General features: G+C 41.6%; 1 protein-coding gene across 1 annotated transcript; it reads left to right on the top strand.

Annotated features, from left to right (window-relative positions):
* The first annotated feature begins 219 nt into the window (after positions 1-219).
* On the top strand, positions 220-18526 carry LOC131226102 (uncharacterized). The gene is made up of 6 exons (XM_058221791.1): positions 220-487; positions 575-793; positions 11052-11360; positions 12747-12908; positions 17910-17993; positions 18123-18526. Exons 1-6 carry the CDS (start codon positions 458-460, stop codon positions 18228-18230), a joined length of 912 nt encoding a protein of 303 aa, XP_058077774.1. The 5' UTR covers positions 220-457; the 3' UTR covers positions 18231-18526.
* Positions 18527-23566: the final 5040 nt, after the last annotated feature.

The raw sequence follows: 23566 nt of genomic DNA, 5'->3' as shown, positions 1-23566 counted from the left end.
TTCCTGAGGTGGACCATGATTTTTTTATACGATCTAAACCGTTAATAGGGTCAGCACCACTCAGATAAACTGTACTTATAAATATCATCCTGATACAAAACTTCCGTGGCCCCCGTAAAGTTTCCAATGGTTAGCGCTCAATCCCTGCTTTTTCGTGTGGTGTGGTCCACAGGAACTCTGGATCTGCCTAATTTTCCACCACTGTCCTATTGTGATCTTAAAACAGATGGACGGAGTGGATTTGTCACGGGAAGCTCCGTGGGCTCCACACAACTTCCAACTACAGCAACTTCCTGTGCTAAAGCTCCGTCTTCTCGACTGCCAACATCGCTTCTAAGCTTCACGGAAATCAACCACAGCAACAGCCACAACGACGACGGCCACAACAAAGACAACAAACACAGAGAAAATTTCTTCCATTATTGGATTTATTATTATTATTATTATTATTTTAAAGATGGCGAAAAAACCAGTCCAATATTCCGTGGTAAGTATAGCTCTTTCTTCCTTTCCTTCCATCATCATCATCATCTTTTTCTTATCTTTCAATCAAGACCGTTAATTTCTCGATTAGATCGATGCTTTCACCGATTCGCCGTTCAAGGGGAACCCCGCAGCTATCTGTTTGTTGGAAGAAGAGAGAGATGAAGAGTGGATGCAGTCAGTTGCGATAGAATTCAATATCTCAGAAACGGCTTTTCTGCGTCGGGTCGATCCCGATGTTGATAATGGATCAGAAAATGGCCATCCAAACTCTAGATTCCATCTCCGATGGTTCACACCTGTTGAAGAGGTGAGGACTGAGGAACCCCTCTTTCAATTTTATTTATTTATTTATTTTTTATTACCAATTTGGAGTTTTTTCTTTCTAAAAACACCTTGAGAATTGCATACTGGTGAGGACTTGTTTCAGTGATCAAGCTCGTCTGTTTGATGGGCCCCATCGTGGATGTTCTGTGGTGAAAATATCTTGGTGATAGAGAGAACCAAACCATGCAGTCTTTGGCTTCTTCTCAGTTGAATGTGGACCGTTGCTGTGATTCTGCTTGTAACTGTCTATTTTCAGTCCTACAAAGGGATCATACAGTGAACGATTTTTCCGGGGCCCATTATACCAATGGTCTGGATCATCAATTCCCACGTCTCCGCCGTTCGGTTAGCCTCATATTTGCCCTTTAATCAAACCATACACACTAAAACAGTAATAGGAGAGATTAAAAATAAATAAATAAATAAAAACAAGAACAAGAAGAAGAAGAAGACACTGATAAACTGAAAATGATCACATCCTTGATGTATGAATTTCTCACATACAACCTAATGCAAGGACATTTTCACACCGGGCTCAAGTGGGGTGGCTTGTGGGATGCAAGGGCACACTCGGGGTGGGCGGCCTGTGTGAGGCAGGTGGCTCGTTGGAAGCGGAACCCATGTGAAGTGGGGCCCACGAGGGGGTTCGGCCGAGGTCCTAACCCATGGGTTGTGGGGCCTGGGCTATGAGTTAAAGGGATTGATTCACCATGCTCTATCAGTTCAAGCTTTTAGAGCAAGTGGTTAATTGTCCTGCATCAAAGTGGTATCAGAGCGAGTCTTGTCAGGGGTGATTAATGCAGGGGCATTTTTACACTAGGCTCAAGTGGGTTCGCCATACTCTATCGGTCCAAACTTTTAGAGCAAGTGGTTAATTGTCCTGCATCACAACCCCATCTTTTCTCAAAATTCAAAGCTGTGGAAAATCTTAGCCCCACCATGAAGATCATTTGACCCGAAAACCAAGCTGGTCCATTCATCAGATGAGCCCTTAGTTGCGCGGACCTTCTACTTAGTTGCCACTCCCACTTCCTAGTTCGTCTGCCCCCCTTCACCTTTCCTGCAACTATAGGTCACACTGCCAAAATTCAATCGACAACTAATTTTATGACGGGGCCTGCCTTTTGCATGGCTGTGATGCCCTCCACTGTGATGCATTGGTGGGAAATAGGTGGTTGTAGCCTTGTAGGTGATCATTCATCTCTTGCAAATAGGAGTGCTGATTGCACTCTTTCGGCCGAAATGGGGAGATGAGATGCACGTGTGAGATTAGAGCGGCTCAATAGTTCTCAGGAATAGGTGGTCAACCGTCTCTTCGTCCTTGGGCATAAACAGCACCCATTAATGATGAGCTTGTTTCTATTGCACAGATGATCAGTTCCCGAGGACTTTATTTCTACCCACCATCCAGCTAAATGCAACAACTCCACGTTTCAAAATCCATAGCTCTTAGAGAATGAATCAAGTGTTTTGAATTGAAGGAACAAGGAGGGACTAACTACCACGACGACGAGGGACTGAATGCCACAACGATGATGACGACGGCATTTGCCGAGGATGAGGACGCTACGGAACAAAAGGAGAAACGAGGAGACCACCTCAGATGAACCAAGAACGATAGCTGCAAAAGGAAGCAATAGAAGAGGAAAAGAAATGGACGATTTGGTAGCTACAGACGATGCTGATGAAGAAATCGCGGACTCAGACAACGCTAGGAACTGTGGATGGAATCTTGTTGCTAAGAGGAAACTCAGCCAAAAGGCATCAATACCTACGGGAAGAAAGAGGAATTCCTACCCTACTCTCTTTGTTAGGGGATACCCCTCAGGATGGCTCCCTATCAACATATCGAGGATATTCGGCTGTGCAGGGGCGATGATGGATGTTGTAATGCCGAGAGATTGGAATAATGGGTCTTACCAAGGCTTTGTCCTGGTTCGTATAAGCTCGGAAACTGAGTTGGCTAGGGTGGTTGAAATGTTGCATGGTGTGAAATTCGGGGGGGTTCCGATGCTAGTTCAGCGGGCCAGATTTGGACCCACATACAGAGACCAAATGAGGAATTCTTCTAATTTGAAATCTCAAAAGGAGCATAAACAAAGCCCCATGAACTCCCAACCCGTGAGAACGGATGGTGGAAATAGTTTGAGAGTGGAAGGTCATTCGTTCAGAGACGCCCTACTTCAAGGTAACCCAATCCCAAGAGAGACGCCCTATCACCCCCCAAGAATCGATCTGGAAACGAGTGCCTCGACTGGACCAGCTCACGACGAAGCTAAGGATGACTGGAAGGAGTTATGTCTCTCTGTCAACCAGGAAAGTTTTAATCAAGCCAGAGCTGAATCGGCGAAGACAGTGGTGATCATAACCAAAGAAGGAGCCCTCTTATCGCAGGTCAGGGAGTGGATCAGAGATTGCACTGGGTTCCATACCAGCAATTATGATATTAAGCCTTTAGGCTACAACAACCTCTGGGTTAACGTATGTCCTGGTCTTAACCCTGAGATGCTAACCATGGCGGGCCACCGACACTCTTACGGTCCGGTCGTTAAAGCGATGCTGTGGGACAATATTCCATCTTTGGGATGGAAAATGTTTGGGTTCTCATCTGGGTTATCCCACTGGAATGTTGGTATGACGAATTTCTCATCTCGGCAGCCTCTCGCTTGGGTTTTCTTCTAGAAATGGATTCCAAAACAAAATTAGGTGTGGAGGTGGGAGTCATCGGAGCTTGGGTGAGAAGGAAGTAAGGTTCTCCCATGTCGTCTCACTTGCTGGTGAAGGTTGACAACCGGCAAATCAAACTCATTGTGCAAAAGGAGATGCCTGGAGCGGCCTACCCTAGATGGGGTGACTTTTGGAGAGCTAAAGAGCCTGCTTCTCCGTCTTCGGTCCCAGAATCGGAGAAGACGACCACTGAGGGTGTACGTCTTCCATACTCCAGCAGACTCCCATTCGCGACCCCTGCCAGCTCCTCTGCAGTCATCGTTGATCACGCCTGCATCCAGCCAGCGGGGGAAATACGCAGCAGGATTGCCGAGATCTCTGCGTCAAATCCCGCCGTCGTTGGTGGTTGCTTCAAGGATAAGCAACGGCGGGAGCCGGAGAACAGGACACGTAGCATGATCGCTATGATGGCGCCTCGAGAGAAGGACCTTCTCAACGAGCGCTCAGTAGGGCTCGATTCGCGTGCAGTGCAAATTCAGCCACGTCAGCTCGTGGATCGCTAATTCCCGAGGGGCTCCAGCATCGAAGAAGCCTCATCGTCGGGATTTAGACATGTAGCGTTTGGATATCCCGAGGCGGCCTTAAACCCCCTCCACGTGTCGCCAGGATCGACCAGCTCGAGGCTAACCTCGCTCATCGATATCAAGGTCCACTGAACCGGGCCCTTTCTCGACCCGAATCCGTCGCTCCCTTAATACATTGCTCACATCACTTGTACCCGTACCCGTTTCCCTAAATCCTATACTCGTTCTTATTTTAGTACCCCCACCCTGTCCACGTCCCATTCCTGACAATCTTCTCGCCCACCTCCATAAACCAGCCCCTCCACAGCAACCAATGCCCTCACTTCTTGTAAGGATTCAATCTCCTACAGCCATGGGTGATGATTTCTCCAGAGGTGATGAATCAGATAGCCGATTCTCTGAGTCCCAAACCTATCCATCGCTTCCCACATCTCCAGTCACATCCATACCCCCTTCTCGTGACTGGGCTGATTTGGGCCCCATAACCATTTTCCAGGAAGCCAATCCTGGCGATGTGATTGTAGCAGAGCCTTTGCAGATGCGTGCGGATTACCTTCTTCATCAACAAGAAGCTATTGATATGGGCTCCTCTGAGGACAAAAGCAGGGAGGAATTATTTGATTCGATCCAAAGCAAGAAATGGATCAGAGATGCGGTCGGGCATGTGGGTAGATCCCTGTGATTATCATTTGGAGACAGAGATGAGGACTACATCGCCCTATTTCAGTGCATCGAAAACAGAGGAAGACCTCTCTCAGCTCCTAGAACTCCATCCAAACAGCTTTCTAGACCCATCAGCAACCGTGAACTCCATAGCCTGCAACCGAGTCCAAGCGTCGTAGCTTCATCCAGTGCAAGGCGTGGGCGAAAGGGGAACCGAGGAAGCTCAGTGCCCCAATGAGAATCCTCTCTTGGAACGTGAGGGGGGTGGGTTCTAAACAGAAAAGATGTCTGATCAAGGAATCCATCAGAAGAAAAGACCCGGACGTCATATGCCTTCAGGAAACCAAGGTCCCTCGGTTCAAAGATGCGTTACCGGCCACTTTATGGAAGGTCAAGGATGCTAAGCGGGTTACGCTAGATGCATTTGGCTCGTCGGGAGGCATCCTAGTAGCATGGAAGTCTTCCAAATGGGAGCTCCAATCCTCCACTATAGGGGTCTTTTCAACTTCAGCAATTCGGCAAGATAAGTACTCTAACTTTCGTTGTCTCATTACTGTGGTTTATGGCCCTAATGAGGATTCTATCAGACCAGAATTTTGGGATGAATTGTCTACTATTAGACAGTCTTTCACTGGTCCGTCTTGCTTTGTAGGTGACTTCAATGTCATTTGATTTGCGGCGGAGCATTCTCGTAGAAGAAGAACTTCCTCGGCCATGGAGGCCTTCTCAGAGTGGATCCAATCTCAGGAATTGGTCGACCTTCCTCTGTCAGGGGCCAGATATACCTGGTCTAATGGGCGCAGGATTCAAATTCAATCTAGACTGGACAAATTTCTCATATTTGCTGACTGGCTGGAGGCTTTCCCAACTGTGGCCTAGCTAGCTCTCCCCAGAACAACGTCGGACCATTGCCTGATTCTCCTCTCGATGGAAGAAGATAATTGGGCCCCTGAACCCTTCAAATTCAATTCATCGTGGCTCAAAATTGAAGGATTTCATCGGAAAATCAAGGAGTGGTGGCTTGCCTTCCAAACTGAAGGATTTGCTGGTCATAGACTTCTCTGCAAGCTCAGACTTCTTAAGGAGAAGATTAAAGAATGGAAGGAAGGAGAGTTACGAAGACGTGACGCAGAATCGGAGGCCTTATTCGCTGAACTCCAACGTATCGACTCTGAAGCAGAAGGTGCCCCCATGACTCTAGAAGTGTTGAGCAGACATATGCAGATCATTCAATCTATATTGGCCAGGGCGTTAGAGGACGAAATATCTTGGAAGCTGAAATCCAGGGCCAGATGGATATCAGAGGATGATAAGAATACCAGATATTTCCATAACATAGCCAATATGCATGCCCGAGCTAAAGCCATCCTTAGCATCACAATGGATGGTGTTTATATCGACGACAAACAGGAGATAGCTGACCATGCTGTCCTCCACTTCAAGTCCCTTCTTTCTGCTAAAGAGTGGATCAGACCCAACCTAGATGGCATTGTTTTCAACTCGCTCGAGGAGTCAGAAGTGGATGTTCTGGAGGCTCGGTTCACTGAAGAAGAGGCCAAAGTGGCCATAGATTCGATTGGGGGGGGGGGGGGGGGGGGGAAAAAACTCCTGGTCCTGATGGTTTTCCCATGGTGTTCTTCCAAACATTTTGGGAGACCATCCATCAGGACATTATGGATTTCCTGCATGAATTTCATTTAAGGGGCAGATTATCCAAAGGTCTAGGTGCGTCCTTCATTGCGCTTATTCCTAAGGTAGCTGGCACAAGCTCGTTCTCTGAATTTCTCCCTATCAGTCTCATAGGGGGCCCATACAAGATCCTAGCTAAAATTCTGTCCGCAAGACTATCTAAAGTTATGGGGAAGCTTATATCCAAGTACTAGAATGCGTTAATTAGGGGTAGACAGATAGTTGATTGCACCCTGATTGGGAACAAATGCTTTCATTCGTGCCATAAGTCTAGAGTGAAGAGCATTTTCTGCAAGCTGGATATTGAAAAAGCCTATGATCAGGTGGATTGGGGATTTCTGCAGTACATGCTAACTCGTATGGGTTTCAGAGAGAAGTGGAGGAGGTGGATCGAAGCGTGTGTCGAGTCAGCCCATTTCTCTGTTCTGCTCAATGGCACCCCTGAAGGATTCTTTAACAGTCATCCGCCAAGGTGACCCCTCCTATCCCCTCTCCTTTTCCTTCTGGTGGGCAAGGCCCTATCTCAAATGTTGCTTCAATGTTAGGCAGCAGGTATCCTCAAAGGGATCGCGATGCCAGGCGTGCCCATTCCTATCTCCCACATTCAGTTTGCAGATGACACGCTCATCCTATCAGAAGCGGATCAGGGCTTTATCGATAATCTGCGCACGACTCTACGCTGCTTTGAGGCTGTTTTGGGGCTGAGAGTCAATCTGGCAAAATCCAAAGTTTACGGCATCAATTTATCAGATTCAGATCTTTCCACATATGCTGATTCCCTCGGATGCCCGGCCGTCTCCTTCCCATCCACTTTCGTGGGGCTCCCCCTCGCTTTTGGCCCTCCGCCGATCTCAATGTGGGACAAGATCGTGAATAAATTTCAGAAGTACTTCGCAAGGTGGAAGTGTCAATACCTATCGATGGGAGGACGTCTGACTCTCATCAAATCAGCCCTTTCAAGCCTTCCCATATACTTCATGTCCCTATTCCGTTGTCCTACGTCGGTCCTGCACACCATCGACAAGCTCAGACGTGACTTCCTGTGGTGTGGGAAGGATAACCAGAAAAAACTTCACCTTCTCAAATGGTAAGAAGTCTGTAAGCATTCCAGCATAAAAAATTTGAAGACAATGAATCAAGCTCTCCTCGGAAAATGGATATGGAGATTGGGAACAGAAGGTAATGCTCTCTGGAACACCCTCATCAAAGGCAAGAATGGTTCGTCTCCTGGTGGATGGTGGACCAAAAATGCCTCAACATATAGGGCCTCTTTCATTCGGAAAGGAATATTGCGGTGCAAGAAAGCGGTGATTGATAATATCAGTTTTGAGCTTGGTAATGGTACTGCCTTTCGATTTTGGGAAGATCAGTGGGTAGGTGACGAACCTCTAAAAATCAGGTTCCCTGATATTTACCGTCTCGCCCCAGAAAAGAATATCCCTATTGCCAGTTGCTATGATATTGCTGGTGACAACATTGTTTGGGAAGTAAAGTGCATCAAAAATCTGCAAGACTGGGAGGTATCAGAATATGTGGGGCTTCTTGATTGTATTTCTAAGGTGGTTCCTAACCAGGCTTCGTCAGACAACCTCATCTAGAAGCTGGACAAGAGTAGTATGTTCTCGGTTAGATCCCTATACTCTTTCCTTGTTCCAGCTCCCAATCCAGCGATCCCCCGGTTTCCTTTTTATCTAGAAGTACCCAGCCCAAAAAAAAAAAAAAAAAAAAAAAACACCTGCTCTGGCTGGCTGGTTGGTAAAAAGAGGATCCTCACAGTCGATAACGTAAGAAAGAGGGGCATGCAACTTGTCAATATCTGCCTCTGTTGTATGCAAGATGAAGAATCGGTTGACCACCTTATGGTCCATTGCCCGTTTATTGTCCAAATCTGGTTGGAATTTTTCAAGAGATTCAACATTAGTGGGTGTAACCCAAAGTCGTCCTCCAAAATGTTGACGTCCTGGTATGGTTTCAAGATGGGCAAAGACAGAACTCGTATTTGGAGAATGGCGATCCTTGTCATATGGTGGTTAGTCTGGGAGGAAAGGAACGACAGATGCTTTAACAACAATCAATGCTCAGCCCTAGTGGTGTGTGTCAGGGCCAAAAATCTTATTGTTGAATGGGCAGCTAATGTTATCAGTCTTAAGGATTATAATCTTGTTTTTTTAGGCTTTTAGTCTCTTCTGCTATCTCAGCAGTCTCTTTTGTAATCCCCTTTTCTTTTTAATATAATCCCGTTATCTTTGAAAATAAAAATAAAAATGCAACAACTCCAAGCCATAGGGTTCCCATCTAGATGATGGTATTATGGGACCTGTTTGGCAGTTAGTAGTAATTTGGCTAGAAGTTTGGCTCATTTGTTATTGCATGCAACCATTTATATGTTCCCTTGTAAGCCTAAGGCTAAGCTCAATTTAACTTTGGTGCATGCACAAATTTCAATTGAGGATTAATTTGATACTCTGGCAGAGTGTGATGGATGATACACAGGCAGTTAGAAACAACTTAAAATTTGCTGAAGTGGCATACAAATAATTCAAACTAAATGGTTCAAATTATGGGCACCAGTTTAGATGTATCATGAACTGAAAATTACTCTTATTCAATTATCAAAATATTAGATTGTTGGACTCTTTTTTTTTTTTTTGAAGGATAACTAGAGCTTTCAGTGAAAAAGCACTGGGATAGCGCCAAAACAGGAACAACAGAAACAAGAAAACAAAACAAAAGAGAGAATATTACAACTTCTCCAGCCAACCATTGGCTGCCGTCCATTCCTTCACAAGGTTCCAAACATTACGGACAACCCAATCGATGTCACAGATACATTACAAAAGCATCTATTATTCCTCTCACCCCAAATAGCCCACAATCCGGCTAGAATGCAAAGCCTCCATACCATCTGCAAGCTCTTGTGGAAAGTCACCCCATGCCAAGCTAAGAGAAGGTTGTCAATATCGAAAGGCATAGACCACACTGGATTGAATCTAGTGATGAGAGACATCCAAACACAGCTAGCAAAGTCGCAATGGATAAGAATGTGGTTAACCAACTTGGCGTTGGCCAAACACAAAAGACATATTCAGGATGATCAATGAGCACTTCTGAATCGTCGATGGTTAGGATAATATTCCTTCCCACAAACCAACCAGAAGCTCCAATCTTGGGAGGAGTGCCATAATGCCACACATGAGAAGGTTAAAATAAAATATATCCAATGGTCTTATTTCAAAAAACAAGTGTCCACGAATCAGTGGTTAGGATTGTTTAACTGACCTGATTTTTATACTGTAATTAAGGGCCCATTTGGACGCTCTTCCTAAAAAGGGGGTTTCAAGGGAAGGGGTTCTCCAGCCTGCTTTCTCGGTCGACTCAGCATCGGATTGGTTTTTGTCGAGTAGGTGTTTCAACGCCTATCTTGTCGAGCCAAAGATGAGATAGGGGTTTGCAAAGGGTATCCAAACACACGACATGAAATGCCGTTTAGATCAAAACTGCATTTAGGCCTCAAACACCCTTTTGAAGCACCCTTTTGAAGGGTGTGTCCAAATGGGCCCTCAATGACAGTGGGTTCCACAATTTAATCTGTTTAATTTGGGTTAATATAAGCCACGCGTACCTTTTCTAAGTGCCTCTGTATCATGCATCGTACACAGCCAAAAGTATCAATTAACTATCCATTTCAATTCTGTTGAAGCATTTGGGGATTTTTAAAGTTGTGTTTTCTCATATTTACTGCTTGAATAAGTATTAGGTTGGACTTTGGAATGGGTTTCAGATTCTTAAAGTTAACCCAATTTGCATTTTGAGTTACTCTTCTCTGTTTCCCAATTGCCCTCAGGCCCTAAAATCATGAGAGAAACAGCTTTACTTTGTAACCACTCATTTTTTTGGTGCATCCAACCTAATTGCAGTTTGTGGATCAGGGCAGAATTTGGAATTATGGGAATTTCATCTTGCAATGCTACCTTTTTTGGGACTTCAAATTTCTCATATATTTCTTAAGAGATTGAGTTCCCTATTTGTTCTGAACAAGGAACTTCCCTGTTTGGAACCTAGTTTGTAGATGTGAGGCGATGGGTGGTCTATCCAAGCCATTGATCTAGCACCCCTCATCATGGATGGACCATTCCCAGAATATTCTCTCAGCTTCTCGTTGTTGGCATGCAAATACATGATTAAAAAGAAATGCATTAACAGACCACATTCAATAGAGGAAAGGCCAAAGAATCGATGGCTAGGATCTTCCAATTTGCAAGATTTCGGGGGAATGGTCCATCCATGATGGGGGCTCTCAGATCAATGGATTGGATAGAGCAACCATGGGCCCTGCATCCACAAACTAAGTTCCGAACAGGAAAGTTCCTTGTCGGGAACAAATAGAGAATTCGGCCTCATTTCTGAAAAGGCACTTCTTTGCAGACTTTTTGGTGGGCATGCCCTTTCTACTTTTAGGAGTACCATAAAATGTTGTAACAGTGTACTGACCAGAAAAAAAATTGTAGCTATTGTATTCTTAAAAGCAGAAAAAAGAGTGCAGCTATCATAGCATGTGGATATGACAAATCAGTTCCCTATTTCTTTTATTGTTTTTGTATTCATTAATGTTGAATCATGCATTGTTCTTATTTGCAGGTCAAACTTTGTGGTCATGCAACCTTAGCAGCTGCACATTTTCTTTTTACATCTGGTTTATCAGCAACGAACAGAATTGAATTCTTCACAAAATCTGGACTTCTGACTGCTGAAAAGATTGACAGGTTTAAGCAATTAGACACCTTAAGGTCTTCGAATGATAAACAAGAAGAACGCTTCTCTATTGAATTGGGTTTTCCTACAATCCCGTTTGTCGATTGCGATTCCACAGAGATACCATCAATTCCCCAAACATTGAATGGTGCTTCCATGCTGAATGTAAAGAGAACTACCAACGGTGATGTCATTGTATGCCCTCCTTCCGGTTTCTTCTCCTATACCTGTTTTTATTTATTTATTTATTTATTTTTATAGTTGTGAGGTAACAAAATTTTATTAAAAACTCGCGCAAGTGAGGTTAAAAACAAAGGCTACTTATGAGATAAGGATTCTGAGTCTTAGTCTTTACAGATGCACCAATGTGTGTGGGACTCAAGCTTCTGTAAGTGAGACCCTATCATGTACATGTCATGGCCTGAAAATCAGGCTGTTCTACGATCATGTTAGCCACATACCTAGACCAACAGTCCACTTGATGTGATCTACCTAACCACTCAGCTGATCTTTATTTCAGGCTACAGCTCATACATGCTGGGCCCCACCTGATTAACGCTTGCTTCTGTCCCATAAGCCACATTGCATATATGATCATTTACGAGGAAAGTAGCACTGGCAATCCTACTCCTCCGAGTATAAGCAGGCATCTTCTGCAACAAACCATACCCTATGATGTATCAAAAGAAAAGGAAACATCATACCATGTTAAGGTGTTTAAAAAACCTCTTTTATTTAGCGTTGTGTGTACATAATAAAGCATAGTTCAAAAACCTGAAAACTCGACTCAACTAGATGTCGAGTCGGGTCGGGTCGACTTGAAGACTCGAAACAGTCGTAAATCGACTTGACTCAACTTGATATTATACTATATAAAAATGAAGAATACTAGAAGGGTTGGTAAAAATTTAGAATCGCTAGAATGTATAATATGAAAAAAAAAAAAAAAAATCCAAAGTGAACCATGACTTCAGCTTGTGGAAAGCTGGCAACAGAATTGCACTTTCAAAGACTGTTGTGGATTCAAATCTTCTTCTCTGCCATTTTATTTTTATTATTATAAAGGCTGCTGACTGGGTGAGTGACTTGGTTTGAGTCATGCCGAGTTATGTCAAGTCAGCTGAATAGTCAAGCCGACTCGACGAGTCTTGTCCACTCCGGAACAAGTCAACCTTGCGTTTGAGTTTCCTAGAGACTCAGCTCAAAATCAACTTGCTTCGAGTTCACTTGGCTAAGTCTCCAGTTGAGTCTGCAAGTTTGAGAACCATCATACAAAGTGCATTTTGTTATTGCAGTAATAACTTTTCAATGGGGTTACACCAAAGAATCTGCTTGGAAAAGGCTAAATTACCCAACATAAAGTTAGAGCTGTCTCCATTTCCTGAATGCAATTTGAAGGATGATTTTAGTAGTTTCTTGAAATAATGTTTTTGCGGTACACTTAATAGGAAAAGAAAGACCCCCCTTTTTTTCCCTTTGTGTGTTGTTGGAGCACAACTTCGATTGGTAATCTTCTGAATTCATTTGTGGAGGCTTTCTTTGATCTGTCATCATAAGATGAATCTCATCCTTTTTTTATAGGTGGAGCTGCCATCAGGAAAGGCTGTTGCTGATCTCCAACCCCAGTTTGATGAGCTACGGGAATGTGCTGCAAGCGGGGTTATCATTACAGGACTGGCTCCTGATGGATCTGGATTTGATTTTTTTACTCGTTTCTTCTGTCCAAAGTTGGGCGTCAATGAGGTAATATGCCATTATTTTAGGTTAAACCATGCAACTTCTGTTATGGAGCTGATATCTGTGATCATTGCTAATGTGTTGATTCTCTTGATCAATGGATATTATTAATTAATAATACTATAGTACATCTAAATATCTATCTACCTATGATGATAAAAATAATAAAATAGATATCTGTCTACCGATAGGTTTGTTAGGGGCTTACTTGATTGAATCATTTCAAACAACTATAACTTGGCAAGAAAATGTTGATTTTCCAAACACATCATCATCATCAGCAACAGCAGCAGCACCATTACCACCATCATCATATCTTCACATCCTAGATATGCTCTTGGAACACATTATGAAGAATCAACGTTATCCACCCATAAAGGGCATTAAGGGCATTTCTAGACCAACATTTCCCTTTTGTAAGGCATCTTCATTCATCTATTTAACATTGTTTCAGTTCCTTGTCTCCCATAGATTTTATATTTGCGAGCAGGATTCCACTCACAAACAGATAGGGATGATTGGTGAGGGTCCTTAGGAGTGTTTGACAAAACAGGATTCCTAAAGCTAATCCCAATAGCTGGGACACGATTATGATGATGATATAGGATTCCTTGTAGAGGTGGACGAAATGGACCCGATCCGACCCAATCCACCCCGATTTGAACAGAACCAATAGCCTGGATCAGTAGGTTCGGGTAGGAGCGGTTAGATCCGAACGACAATCGGATCGGATTCGGGTAAGTAGCAAATCCGACCGAACCGAACCGAAATCTGATCCGTTTGGATCCGATCCGATTCGATCCGGACCGCACCGGGTGTAGTAACTAGTAAATTACAAGTTTACCCCTCCCTATATCTCATATTAGTAGGTGGATCCTACAAATTTTTTAACGGTGAAAATCATTATCTCCGCTTCTATTTATGGTGTGGTCCATATGATCTTTGGATATGATTCATTTATTGGATAATGCTCTAAAATGATCTCTGAAAATAGATGAACGGTGTAGATATAATAAATACATCACTGTAAGGCTCATGTAACTTTGATCTCCTTTGAACTGTTTGTAAAACTAAGAGCTCGAGGTGCGTCAGTGCTCGTCTTCGAGTGACACATACCTAGAGCAACTGCCTGTATAGCTGGTGTTAGCTAGCTAGTAGCTACAGAGGTCAGAGAGTGGGAAGTGGATTGCGTACTGAGTAACTCAATATGCTAAGCGTACTGAGTAAACTCTGTGGGATCCACCGTGATTTATCTATTTGATCCACACCGTCCATCCATTTTAAAAGTTAATTTCATTTCCATATGCCAAAAATAAAGTATATCCAAAGATCAAATAGACCACACCACAGGAAATAGTGTGAAATGAGTGTCTGCCATTGAAAATTTCTAGGGGCCACCGAAGTTTTGGATCAAGCTGATATTTTATCTTTCCCTTCATCCAAGTATTTTTGATCTTATGAACATGTTGGATGACAAATAAATATCACTGTGGGCACTAGAAAGATTTCAACGGTCGAAATCATTATTCCCACTGTTTCCAGTGGTTTGGTTCACTTGAGCTTTGTATATGCTTCAATTTTAGGCTCAACGTATAAAATTAGCTGAAACAACGTATGGACGGATTGGATAAACCGCATACATTCAAGGTGGGCCCAAATGAGTTTACTCAGTACGATACTCAATCTTATTTCCAGAGAGTGCTTGTCTTCGAGCACGTGACTTGAAGCTTCTTCAGGAAGTCATGTTGCAGGTATAAGCTTCTTCAAGAAGCTATGTAGCTGGCGTGAGCTTTACGGTTTTATCCTACTGAGTAAACTATGCAGGGCCCGTCTTGAATTTTTTGGTTTATCCACACTGTCCATCAGTTTTTCCATATCAATTTAGGGGTTGATACTAAATTTTAAGTATATCCAATAATCAAGTAGATCACACAATAGGAAACAATGAGAATAATAATTTTCACACCGTTGGAAAAAATGAATGATTCGAACCTTGTCCAATCCGATCCGACTCGATTTTCTTGACTGAGTCGGACTCGGATCGGTTCAGGGCGGCAGAAGATCGGATCGGATCGACTAAGATGGCCCGGAATCGGTACCGGATCGGATCGAGTTCGGGTTTGACCCTGCAAATTTCGAACCGAATCGGGTTGGGCCCAATCCAATTCGACTCGGTCCGATGCCCAGCTCTAATTCCTTGCATGATTTCGAATGTGAGTAGTTGGTAAGCAATTCAATTTCCACATCTAAATGGCAAAACACCTTTCCCTACATTGACTTCTTTACTCACTCGCAATATACTAGATCCCAAAGTACTCACTGAGCTAAAGTATAAAAAAAGATAGATCCCAAAAGCTGCAGAAGGTTGTCGTACTTACTAGGAAAGTGATAAGAAATAATCAATAAAGAAAAGAAGAACGATAAGAAATTACAAAACAAAACAAAACAAAAACAAGAGTATGAAGGTTCTATGAAGTTAATAAAATAATCAGATGGGAAATATCTTCACAGCTTTCTACATTATCTCATATTCCCTCATAAGAAAAGGCTATTTTCAACTTGAAAACTAATCATAATTGTATATTTATGTAGAAGTAAATGGAAATCAAGTATGCAAAATTGTTTAAGTAACGCTGGCCACCGTTACGCGTTATGAGGTCATAACGACCGTTACAGAAAAATGACCTGTAATGGCCTGTTACGCCCCCCGTAACGGCCGTAACAGACTGTTATGGTGCCGATATAGGGTTTTTTTTTTTCATATTTAGAGAGAGAGAGAGAGAGAGAGAGAGAGAGAGAGAGAGAGAGAGAGTGTGTGTAATGGCTGTTACAGCCCGTATCCTAACGGTAACGGTGGTGGCTGTTATGGCCACCACTAGCATTACGGAATACCTTGAAGGAAATAGGAAAACAAAAAAAAAAAAAAAAAAAGATGAGGGAGAGAGAGAGTGAGTGAGTGAGTGAATTGGGGCTACACGCCCCTCTTCTCTTCCCTTATGCAAAAAAAACAAAACATAAGAATTGTGAATGCAACATGTCATTGGCGGGAGTCTTACCTATTGAATACAACTACTCTTGCCTTCTTACTAGATTCATCAGGTAACACTCCCGCCATTGATATGTTGCATTCACAATTCTTATGATTCGTTTTTTTTCCCCATGTTTTGCATGTCCCCAATAACCCCCGAAATGAAACTGTTGTCCCTTTCTTACCATGTTCTTACAACATGCATCTGTCAAAAATGTCTACACATGCATCATGTATCCTGCCGATAACAGCTATTCTACTTCCCTAATGGCAACATGAGAGAAATGTTTTATGGGAAGATGATCATCACCAAATTGTTGTCCTGTTTACCTTGCAATGGAAATGAGCAATAGATGGAGGTTAGTTTTTGAACTCTTTCCATTGGGACTGCAGTTGCTTGAAGGACAAAAAATTTAAACTTTATTTCTCAAACTTGTATGCCACAATTTGCCTCCTCCAAATGCTTGCCTATCAACTATCTCAATCATAATCTTCCCAAACTTCATCAATTTTTGGTTCGGTTGTGGAGGTTCAGTTAAATATAGAACAACATCACATAATACAGATCACATTGACTTTGGTCCGATGAAAGTTGGGCCCACTGTATGTCTTTGTACACTGTCATAGCTTTGAGATGGTGCATGGCCCTCAAAGTCTGGAAAGGGTTTCAGCCTTTGATGGACATTGGATTTGGTCGACATGAAAGTAGCACAAAAGATGAGTGGTTGAGGAGCACCGAAACGTATTCATATGTAATGGCTGTAATTCCTTCTTTAGCCAAACAGATAATCACACGGTCAACCGTAATTACTTATAAATTCATCTGCATGCAAACAGCTCACCTCCAAAGTCAACGATTGTAATTGACCCTGATGCAGGACATGAAATTTAAATATGATATGCAAGATTTCAGGCTTAGATCATACTAATTCAGAAACAATAACATAAAAATTCCACATCCTACACAAAAGTTCAAACATTCAAGCTAGGGGAATCAGTGCGGGTCCAGGCCTACACAAGCTAGGACTAGATCAGTAAAATTATGGACCAAACGATGCTTAAAGGGAAATACAAATCATCCACACATGCACAGTAACCAGTCCCTAATCTAAGAGATTCACCAATTCCAACTCAAGGAACCCTAGGGTGAGAAAAGGGAGGGCTTCACACCCACTTGAAAATTTCCACAACTCAGAAACTCAGAGAGTAGGAAAAAACTTGCAAGAATTTTTTTATTAAACTTCAATAAATCAAAAGAACTACAACGGGTGCCTATTTATAGGAAAACCCTATACCCCAAAACTCGCGCCATGTGCGCAACCTATTACTTAGTGATTAAGTAAACCAAAATAAAAACTAATCAAAGAAATCTAAAGCGTTCATGATATTCTAAGTAACATAAATAATAAAAAACTAAAATATGAAATCAATCCGACTAGTGGGCCCCGATCATGAGTTCCCATGATGGGCTTTACTTGATTATCGGGCCCACTCTAATGAACCAAAACTCCGTCTTCTAACTAGGAGGCCCTCCCTGGACGTCGTCATCGAGCCAGATCGACGGTGGGGCCCTCCCTTTCCTTCCGTAGGTGCGTAGGGGCGGCGTGCGTGCGCGTGTGCGCGTGATGTCCCCATCAGACCCACCCCCAGAAATTTTTATGGTAAGTAATCATTACAAACTTGCATTACTTTACCATGGAATTGTGAAATCCAAACACGCCCTAACTTACAAAATGCATGTGTATATTAAGTACACCTAATAGATTACATAAGGGACACATGGATAAAAACTTAAGACTAGGTAAGCCATACCACTGTATGGGTATGGCCCCTTATCCCTTGTTACATTCATCTAGGTTGGTCGTATAGTCATCCAGCCCACGTCCATAGTCATTAACAATAACATAATTCATGAAGAAAATCTTCACAACCATCACCATCTCTAAACTTCCGTTTTAAATTACTTTTGCTTCTTTCAGGATCCCGTTTGTGGGAGCGCACATTGTGCACTAGCACCTTACTGGAGTAAAAAGTTGGGAAAACATGATCTTATTGCCTACATGGTTCTCTCTCTCTCTCTCTCTCTCTCTCTCTCTCTCTCTATCTATCTATATATCTATATATATATATATATAGAGACACACACATTCATTCATTCATTGTATTCTCACCCAAATGTATACTTGAACCAGGCATCTCCACGGGGTGGAAGATTAGACCTCCATCTAGAAGAGGAGACACATCGAGTACTCATCCGAGGTGAAGCTGTTATTGTCATGACAGGTTCTCTTTTGGTTTAGGCTTTTTGTGATGGCTCAACTATGATTATTTATATCATCATTAGAAAAATTGCTCGCTTGTACTTCATTGTACTGCACACTCTTATTTGCAAGCATCCATGGTCATTTCTGTACATGTGCACATGCATGTATGCCATTGGCATGCATTGGGCCCACATTGTCAAGTACATTTCTATATCATATCCATGCATTTGTCCAGGTCAATGGTAAGCAGAATTATGCATTTGTCTCTGGGTGTAAACATTAATGTAATGGTTTACCTTAATCATCATACTTAGTGATAATGATTTCTCTAATTACATGGTGCTTGATTTAATACTTTGCTGTGTGCTTTCTATATTTGAGTGCACGAATGTTTCTGAACACTGTAGCTCATGCCTCGAGAGTTAGCAAAACATTGTATGGCAAGTAAAGATTTTTTATTTATTTATTTTTATTTAATATTTTTTTTAAAGTACGGGAAATGTCCACATCTAATTCAGTCTCGATCATTAGAAAGACTGTAAGGAAAAAAAAAAAAAGGAACACCAAAAATATGGAGAATGAAAAGTTCGGGTTTAATATGGTTCCATTTTAATGAAATGGAATGAAGGAATGGCTATTTATGCATGTATACATGTGTGGATATATTATCTTTAAAAAAGGTTAAAAGTTTTATATATATATATATATATATCCAATTAAAATGTTTTTGCATATGCAATTATTATTAGTATTTTTTTATGACGACGGGGTGTCCCTGCTCCTTTTTTAAGGGGAGACTAATCCCTGCGGATGCAAGCAATCACCCGCAAACCATGTGCATCGTGTAAAGTACTGGGAGGGGAATCGAACTTGCATCTGTGAGGAGCAAACCCATGACGCTGGCCATTCGCCCAAACCCCAGGCAATTATGTATATATGTAATTAAATACTTGATCCATAATTACGAGAAGCATGCAGGATTCAATAACTTCATTGAGCAGTGGGAGATCATTGACTTGCCTATGAATGGATCTAAGTTCACTAGGTCGAACAAGCATCAAGACCCTGTCATGTGTAGACTCTACAGGTTTTTGGTCTTGACTTCATGGGAGGAGGTCTTTCCTGAAGCTAATCTGAATACACTTCCTAGGAGATTGTCTGAACATAATCAAATCTGCTTGTCCTCAAAGATGGAATCTTGGGGTCCCAAATCATTCAGATTTGAAAACATGTGGATGGATCAGCCTCAGTTATTAGATATGATCAGAGGCATTTTTGAGTTCATGGGAAGGCTGTCTTTCAATTCTGCTAAAAGCTCCATTTGTCAAAGGGCAAGCTCAAAACTTGCAGTAAGGCTGAGTTTGACGGCGAAAGAGAGTACAAGATAAATCTGCAGAAAGAATTGTTGAAGCTGGAAAAAGAAGAAGAGGAGCTAGGTTGAAAGAGAGTCCAAGATAAATCTGCAGAAAGAATTGTTGAAGCTGGAAAAAGAAGAAGAGGAACTAGGTCGACTAACTCCAGACAGAGGCGCCCTGATGAAGTATTTAGATACTCTAAATTCTATCTTGAAAAGGGAGGATATTCATTCAAAGCAGCTATCCAGGGATAAATGGATAAAGGTGATGGCAATACAACTCATTTTCATAAATTGGCAAATGCTAGGACTATTAATGTCTCTTCCATCAATCTAAGGGGTAAGATCTCCACAGTACACATCTAAAGAAGAGGTATGTGCTTGTTTCTGTAATTATTTTAAAGATCTTTTCTTGGAAGACTTTCCTCGCGGGCATCTGCTGGAAGGATTACAATTCAAGGTTATATAAGAGGATCAAGCTAATATTCTTGAAAGATTCTTCGAGGAGGAAGTCAAAGAAGTTATATTCCAAGCCAAAGGTGATCGCCCCTGGGTCCAGATGGGTTTCCGATTCTATTCTCCCGAGTCCCGACACTGTTGAGAAATCATGAAAGACAATCTCATGGTGGCACTCAGAGACTGCTTTGAAAATGGGTTCATCAGTAAATCGGCTGGAGTGACTTTTGTTATGTTGATTACAAAGGAGTGTGCTGAAGTGGTTTCTTATTGGGAGTCTCTATAAATTCATTGCTAAAGTGCTTCAACATAAGAAGTTGCTGGGACATGGATGGCCTACTGACGCAGCCGATAGCTAGTAGGTGTTCTGTGGGCCTCACCATGATGTATGTGTTTTATCTACACCGTGCATCCATTTGCCAGATCATTTTATGGCATGAACTAAAAAATGAGTCAGATCCAAATCTCAGGTGGACCACACCACAGGAAACAACCACCACTTCTTGGGGGTCATAGAAGTTTTGAATGAAGCTGATATTTATGTTAATCCTTCATCCAAGTCTCTGTGATCTAATCAACAGGTTGGATGACAAATAAAACTCAGTGGGTCCTCGGTCTGTTAACTCAGTCGGTGCTCAGTCACTTTCATGCTCTTCATTTAGTTTCATATCTAATTTCATTCTTTGTTTAAACAACTCTCAATGTGGGCCATTTCAGTCCTGATTTCGCTCATTTATCAGGACATGCCATACCATTAAGCATTTTTAAAAAATGAAATTGGATTGGGGACCGTGCGCATATATACTATAATATACAGTGGGGTCCACCCAAACAAAGCTTAATATTTTTAAAAATTGAAAATGGATTGTGGACGGTGCGCATATATAGTAAAATATACAGTGGGGTCGAAAAAACGAAAGCAGGGATTTCAATATGCCTGCCATTCGAGGCTTCTTAGTTAGGGGGACCATATTTTGTCTTATCTTAGGCTCAAAAAAGTCGAAAAGGACGTCTGTGAGGTGTGTATTCTCGACCAGATAAAGGGGAAAGAAGGAAGCGGTAAAAGAAGGGTTTTACTGCTTCAGTGGACAGTCACAGGGGGGAGAAGTGATCAGAAATTGGTAATCTACGGGTAGGATGAACGATCAGAGAGAGAAAAAAGGAAAAAAAGCTAGGATTTTTTTCAAGGAGTGTCGAGCACCACCTATCCGCTTGAAGGAAAAGGAGGGGCATTTTCGACCTTTGGAAAGGTGTCCGTACAGCTGGGGCGTATTCTCGCAAGGGAAAATGAGGTGGGCTTAGTCTCCTAAATGGGCCATAAATGGGTCGTACAGTCGTAAATTTCTCAGCGTTAAACATACGGATGGATATTGCCTACTCACTGGACACTGCTTTGTGAGATCTACCATTATGTATGTCTTTTATCCTTGTCGTCCATTTGTTGTTTCATCTCATTTTATGTAAACTTTTGATTTGTCAATTTAAGTGCATATTTGTGCATGCATTCACGTGTATTTAGAATCAAAATGAGTGATGTGGGGCCTAACAAATTTATCTAAAAGAGTTGAAATTTAAAATTTTTAGAACTTGAGTCAACTCTAGCAGTGCCACTGCAATAATAATAATAATAATAATAAGTTTCTAGACGGTCCCCGGCGGTGCCACCGCCACTCCTCTGTTCAGCATTGCAGCAGTGTTCAGCAACTGACAGTTTCGATTAATTGACTTCAAAAATTCATATTTTTTATTTTATAACTCCAATTGAAGTGATTTAAAAGATAAATTGAAATTTGATGAGTCTAATTTCATATAAAAATAAATAAATAAATAAAAACTTAAAGGGGGTTAATTTTAGGACGTTTTGGAAACTGTATTAAAATTGTTGGTTTCATACAGTTGATACTTCCGTAATTTTTGAAATTTTTCTAGAACTCAAAATGAGATGAAATTTGGTACGGATAAAATAGACTTGATGATGAATTACTAAAAAAAAATAATAAAAATAATTTAGTAGCTAAAAGTGTCAAAAATATTATATGAAATAGACCTATTGAAACTGAAAATTTCTGCAATTGCACGTTGGCGATGGATCGTGCATATCTTTTCATCTTAGAGTTTTTGTGTTCGGTATCTTCTTAGGAATTGCATTTAATGATGTCAGAAATAATCCTGTGTAGTTAAATTTGAATTTTCTATTTTTAGTATATTTTATTAATTTGAGTAGTTTCTAGTATAGTTGAATTAGGGTTATTGATTAGGGTGGTTAGAGCCAAATCATTGTTTCCGCTAATTACGAATAAGCTGCACTATGAACTTAGCTATTCCAAACTCTAGTTTCCGTATACAAGAAATCTTGCCACCAATTTCATTTCAAAAATACCCTTATTAACTAAATAAGTCTTAAACCGCTCGTTAATGAGCAATTAAACCCGAGACTATATAAAGACGTTCGTCTTAATTGACTTGACATCCATCATTGGATATCGAGCCGAGATTGCATCTCGAATCGCTCAACTTGAACTCGTAAGGTCAGTGCATGAGATGTGTGAATATTTTTAAAATTAATTAGGAAATTAGTTAATTATTTGTATCCGGTCTTTACCAAAGTTGTGGCTTTCAGACCGTTAGATAATAACCAAATTTAGGGCACCAATCGAGATTATTACTCTCTCACATGTGTATAGTTATAAATCCGATCGACGCTTAGTGATCGTCGATATAGGTTAGGGCTTTCCCTGTTGATCGGCATGTCCGATCATCAGATGGTTATATTCAAACATAAATCGCCTAGTGGGACACTTATCCCATAGCTTAGATTGACCCATACACCTCCCTATGGGTCCCATTGGTTGGAAACAACCCACTACAGGGTTAGTATAATAAATAAAGGGCCATTGAGGCCATTTTCATCGCTTTTGGATATATAAAAGGGCCTCATTTGGACTTCCTCTCTTCCCTTACGAATTTTTCCAAAGCCAATGAGAGAAAGAGAGGGAAGGGAGAAATGGTAGAACCCGGTGCTACATCTCGTCGTCTGATCGCCGTGCTTATCAAATCTTGTAAGATCTCATCTTTATGCCCGGTTTCATGTCTTCCATAGATGAAATCCGAAGATTTCGGGTCAGATTCTCCACCCCTTGCTAAGTAAGAGGTTTCCTAGTTATCCTTATACCTATTTCTTTTGTTTCTTGCATTCTTAAGCCATTAGGGTTAGAAACCCCCTTTTGTTTTCGTCGATTCTCGCAAACTATAATGCTAGGGTTTTGAGTCACAATTATCGATTGGAGTGTCCATACTCTTGTGGGAGCCGTAATAGGACTCAACTCGATTAGGGTTTCGGTTGTGCACCGATTTTATGTCCCGATTCGTCGAAATGAGTTGAAGGATCATTCTAATCGAGTTAATTATGTCATAATTCATTGTTTAACATTTAATTAGGATTAAATATACATCATTAATGATAGTTTTGTACTTTAATTTAGGTTTAGAGTGTTTTCCCCAAATTCTTGTTGCTAGGGTGCATTCAAGTCAATAATTTTGATTCTATAGTGAAAATCTACCC

The sequence above is a fragment of the Magnolia sinica genome, chromosome 14, assembly GCF_029962835.1.
Source record: "Magnolia sinica isolate HGM2019 chromosome 14, MsV1, whole genome shotgun sequence".
In the NCBI taxonomy this organism is placed as follows: domain Eukaryota; kingdom Viridiplantae; phylum Streptophyta; class Magnoliopsida; order Magnoliales; family Magnoliaceae; genus Magnolia; species Magnolia sinica.
This window is presented reverse-complemented; position numbering and strand designations above follow the sequence as displayed.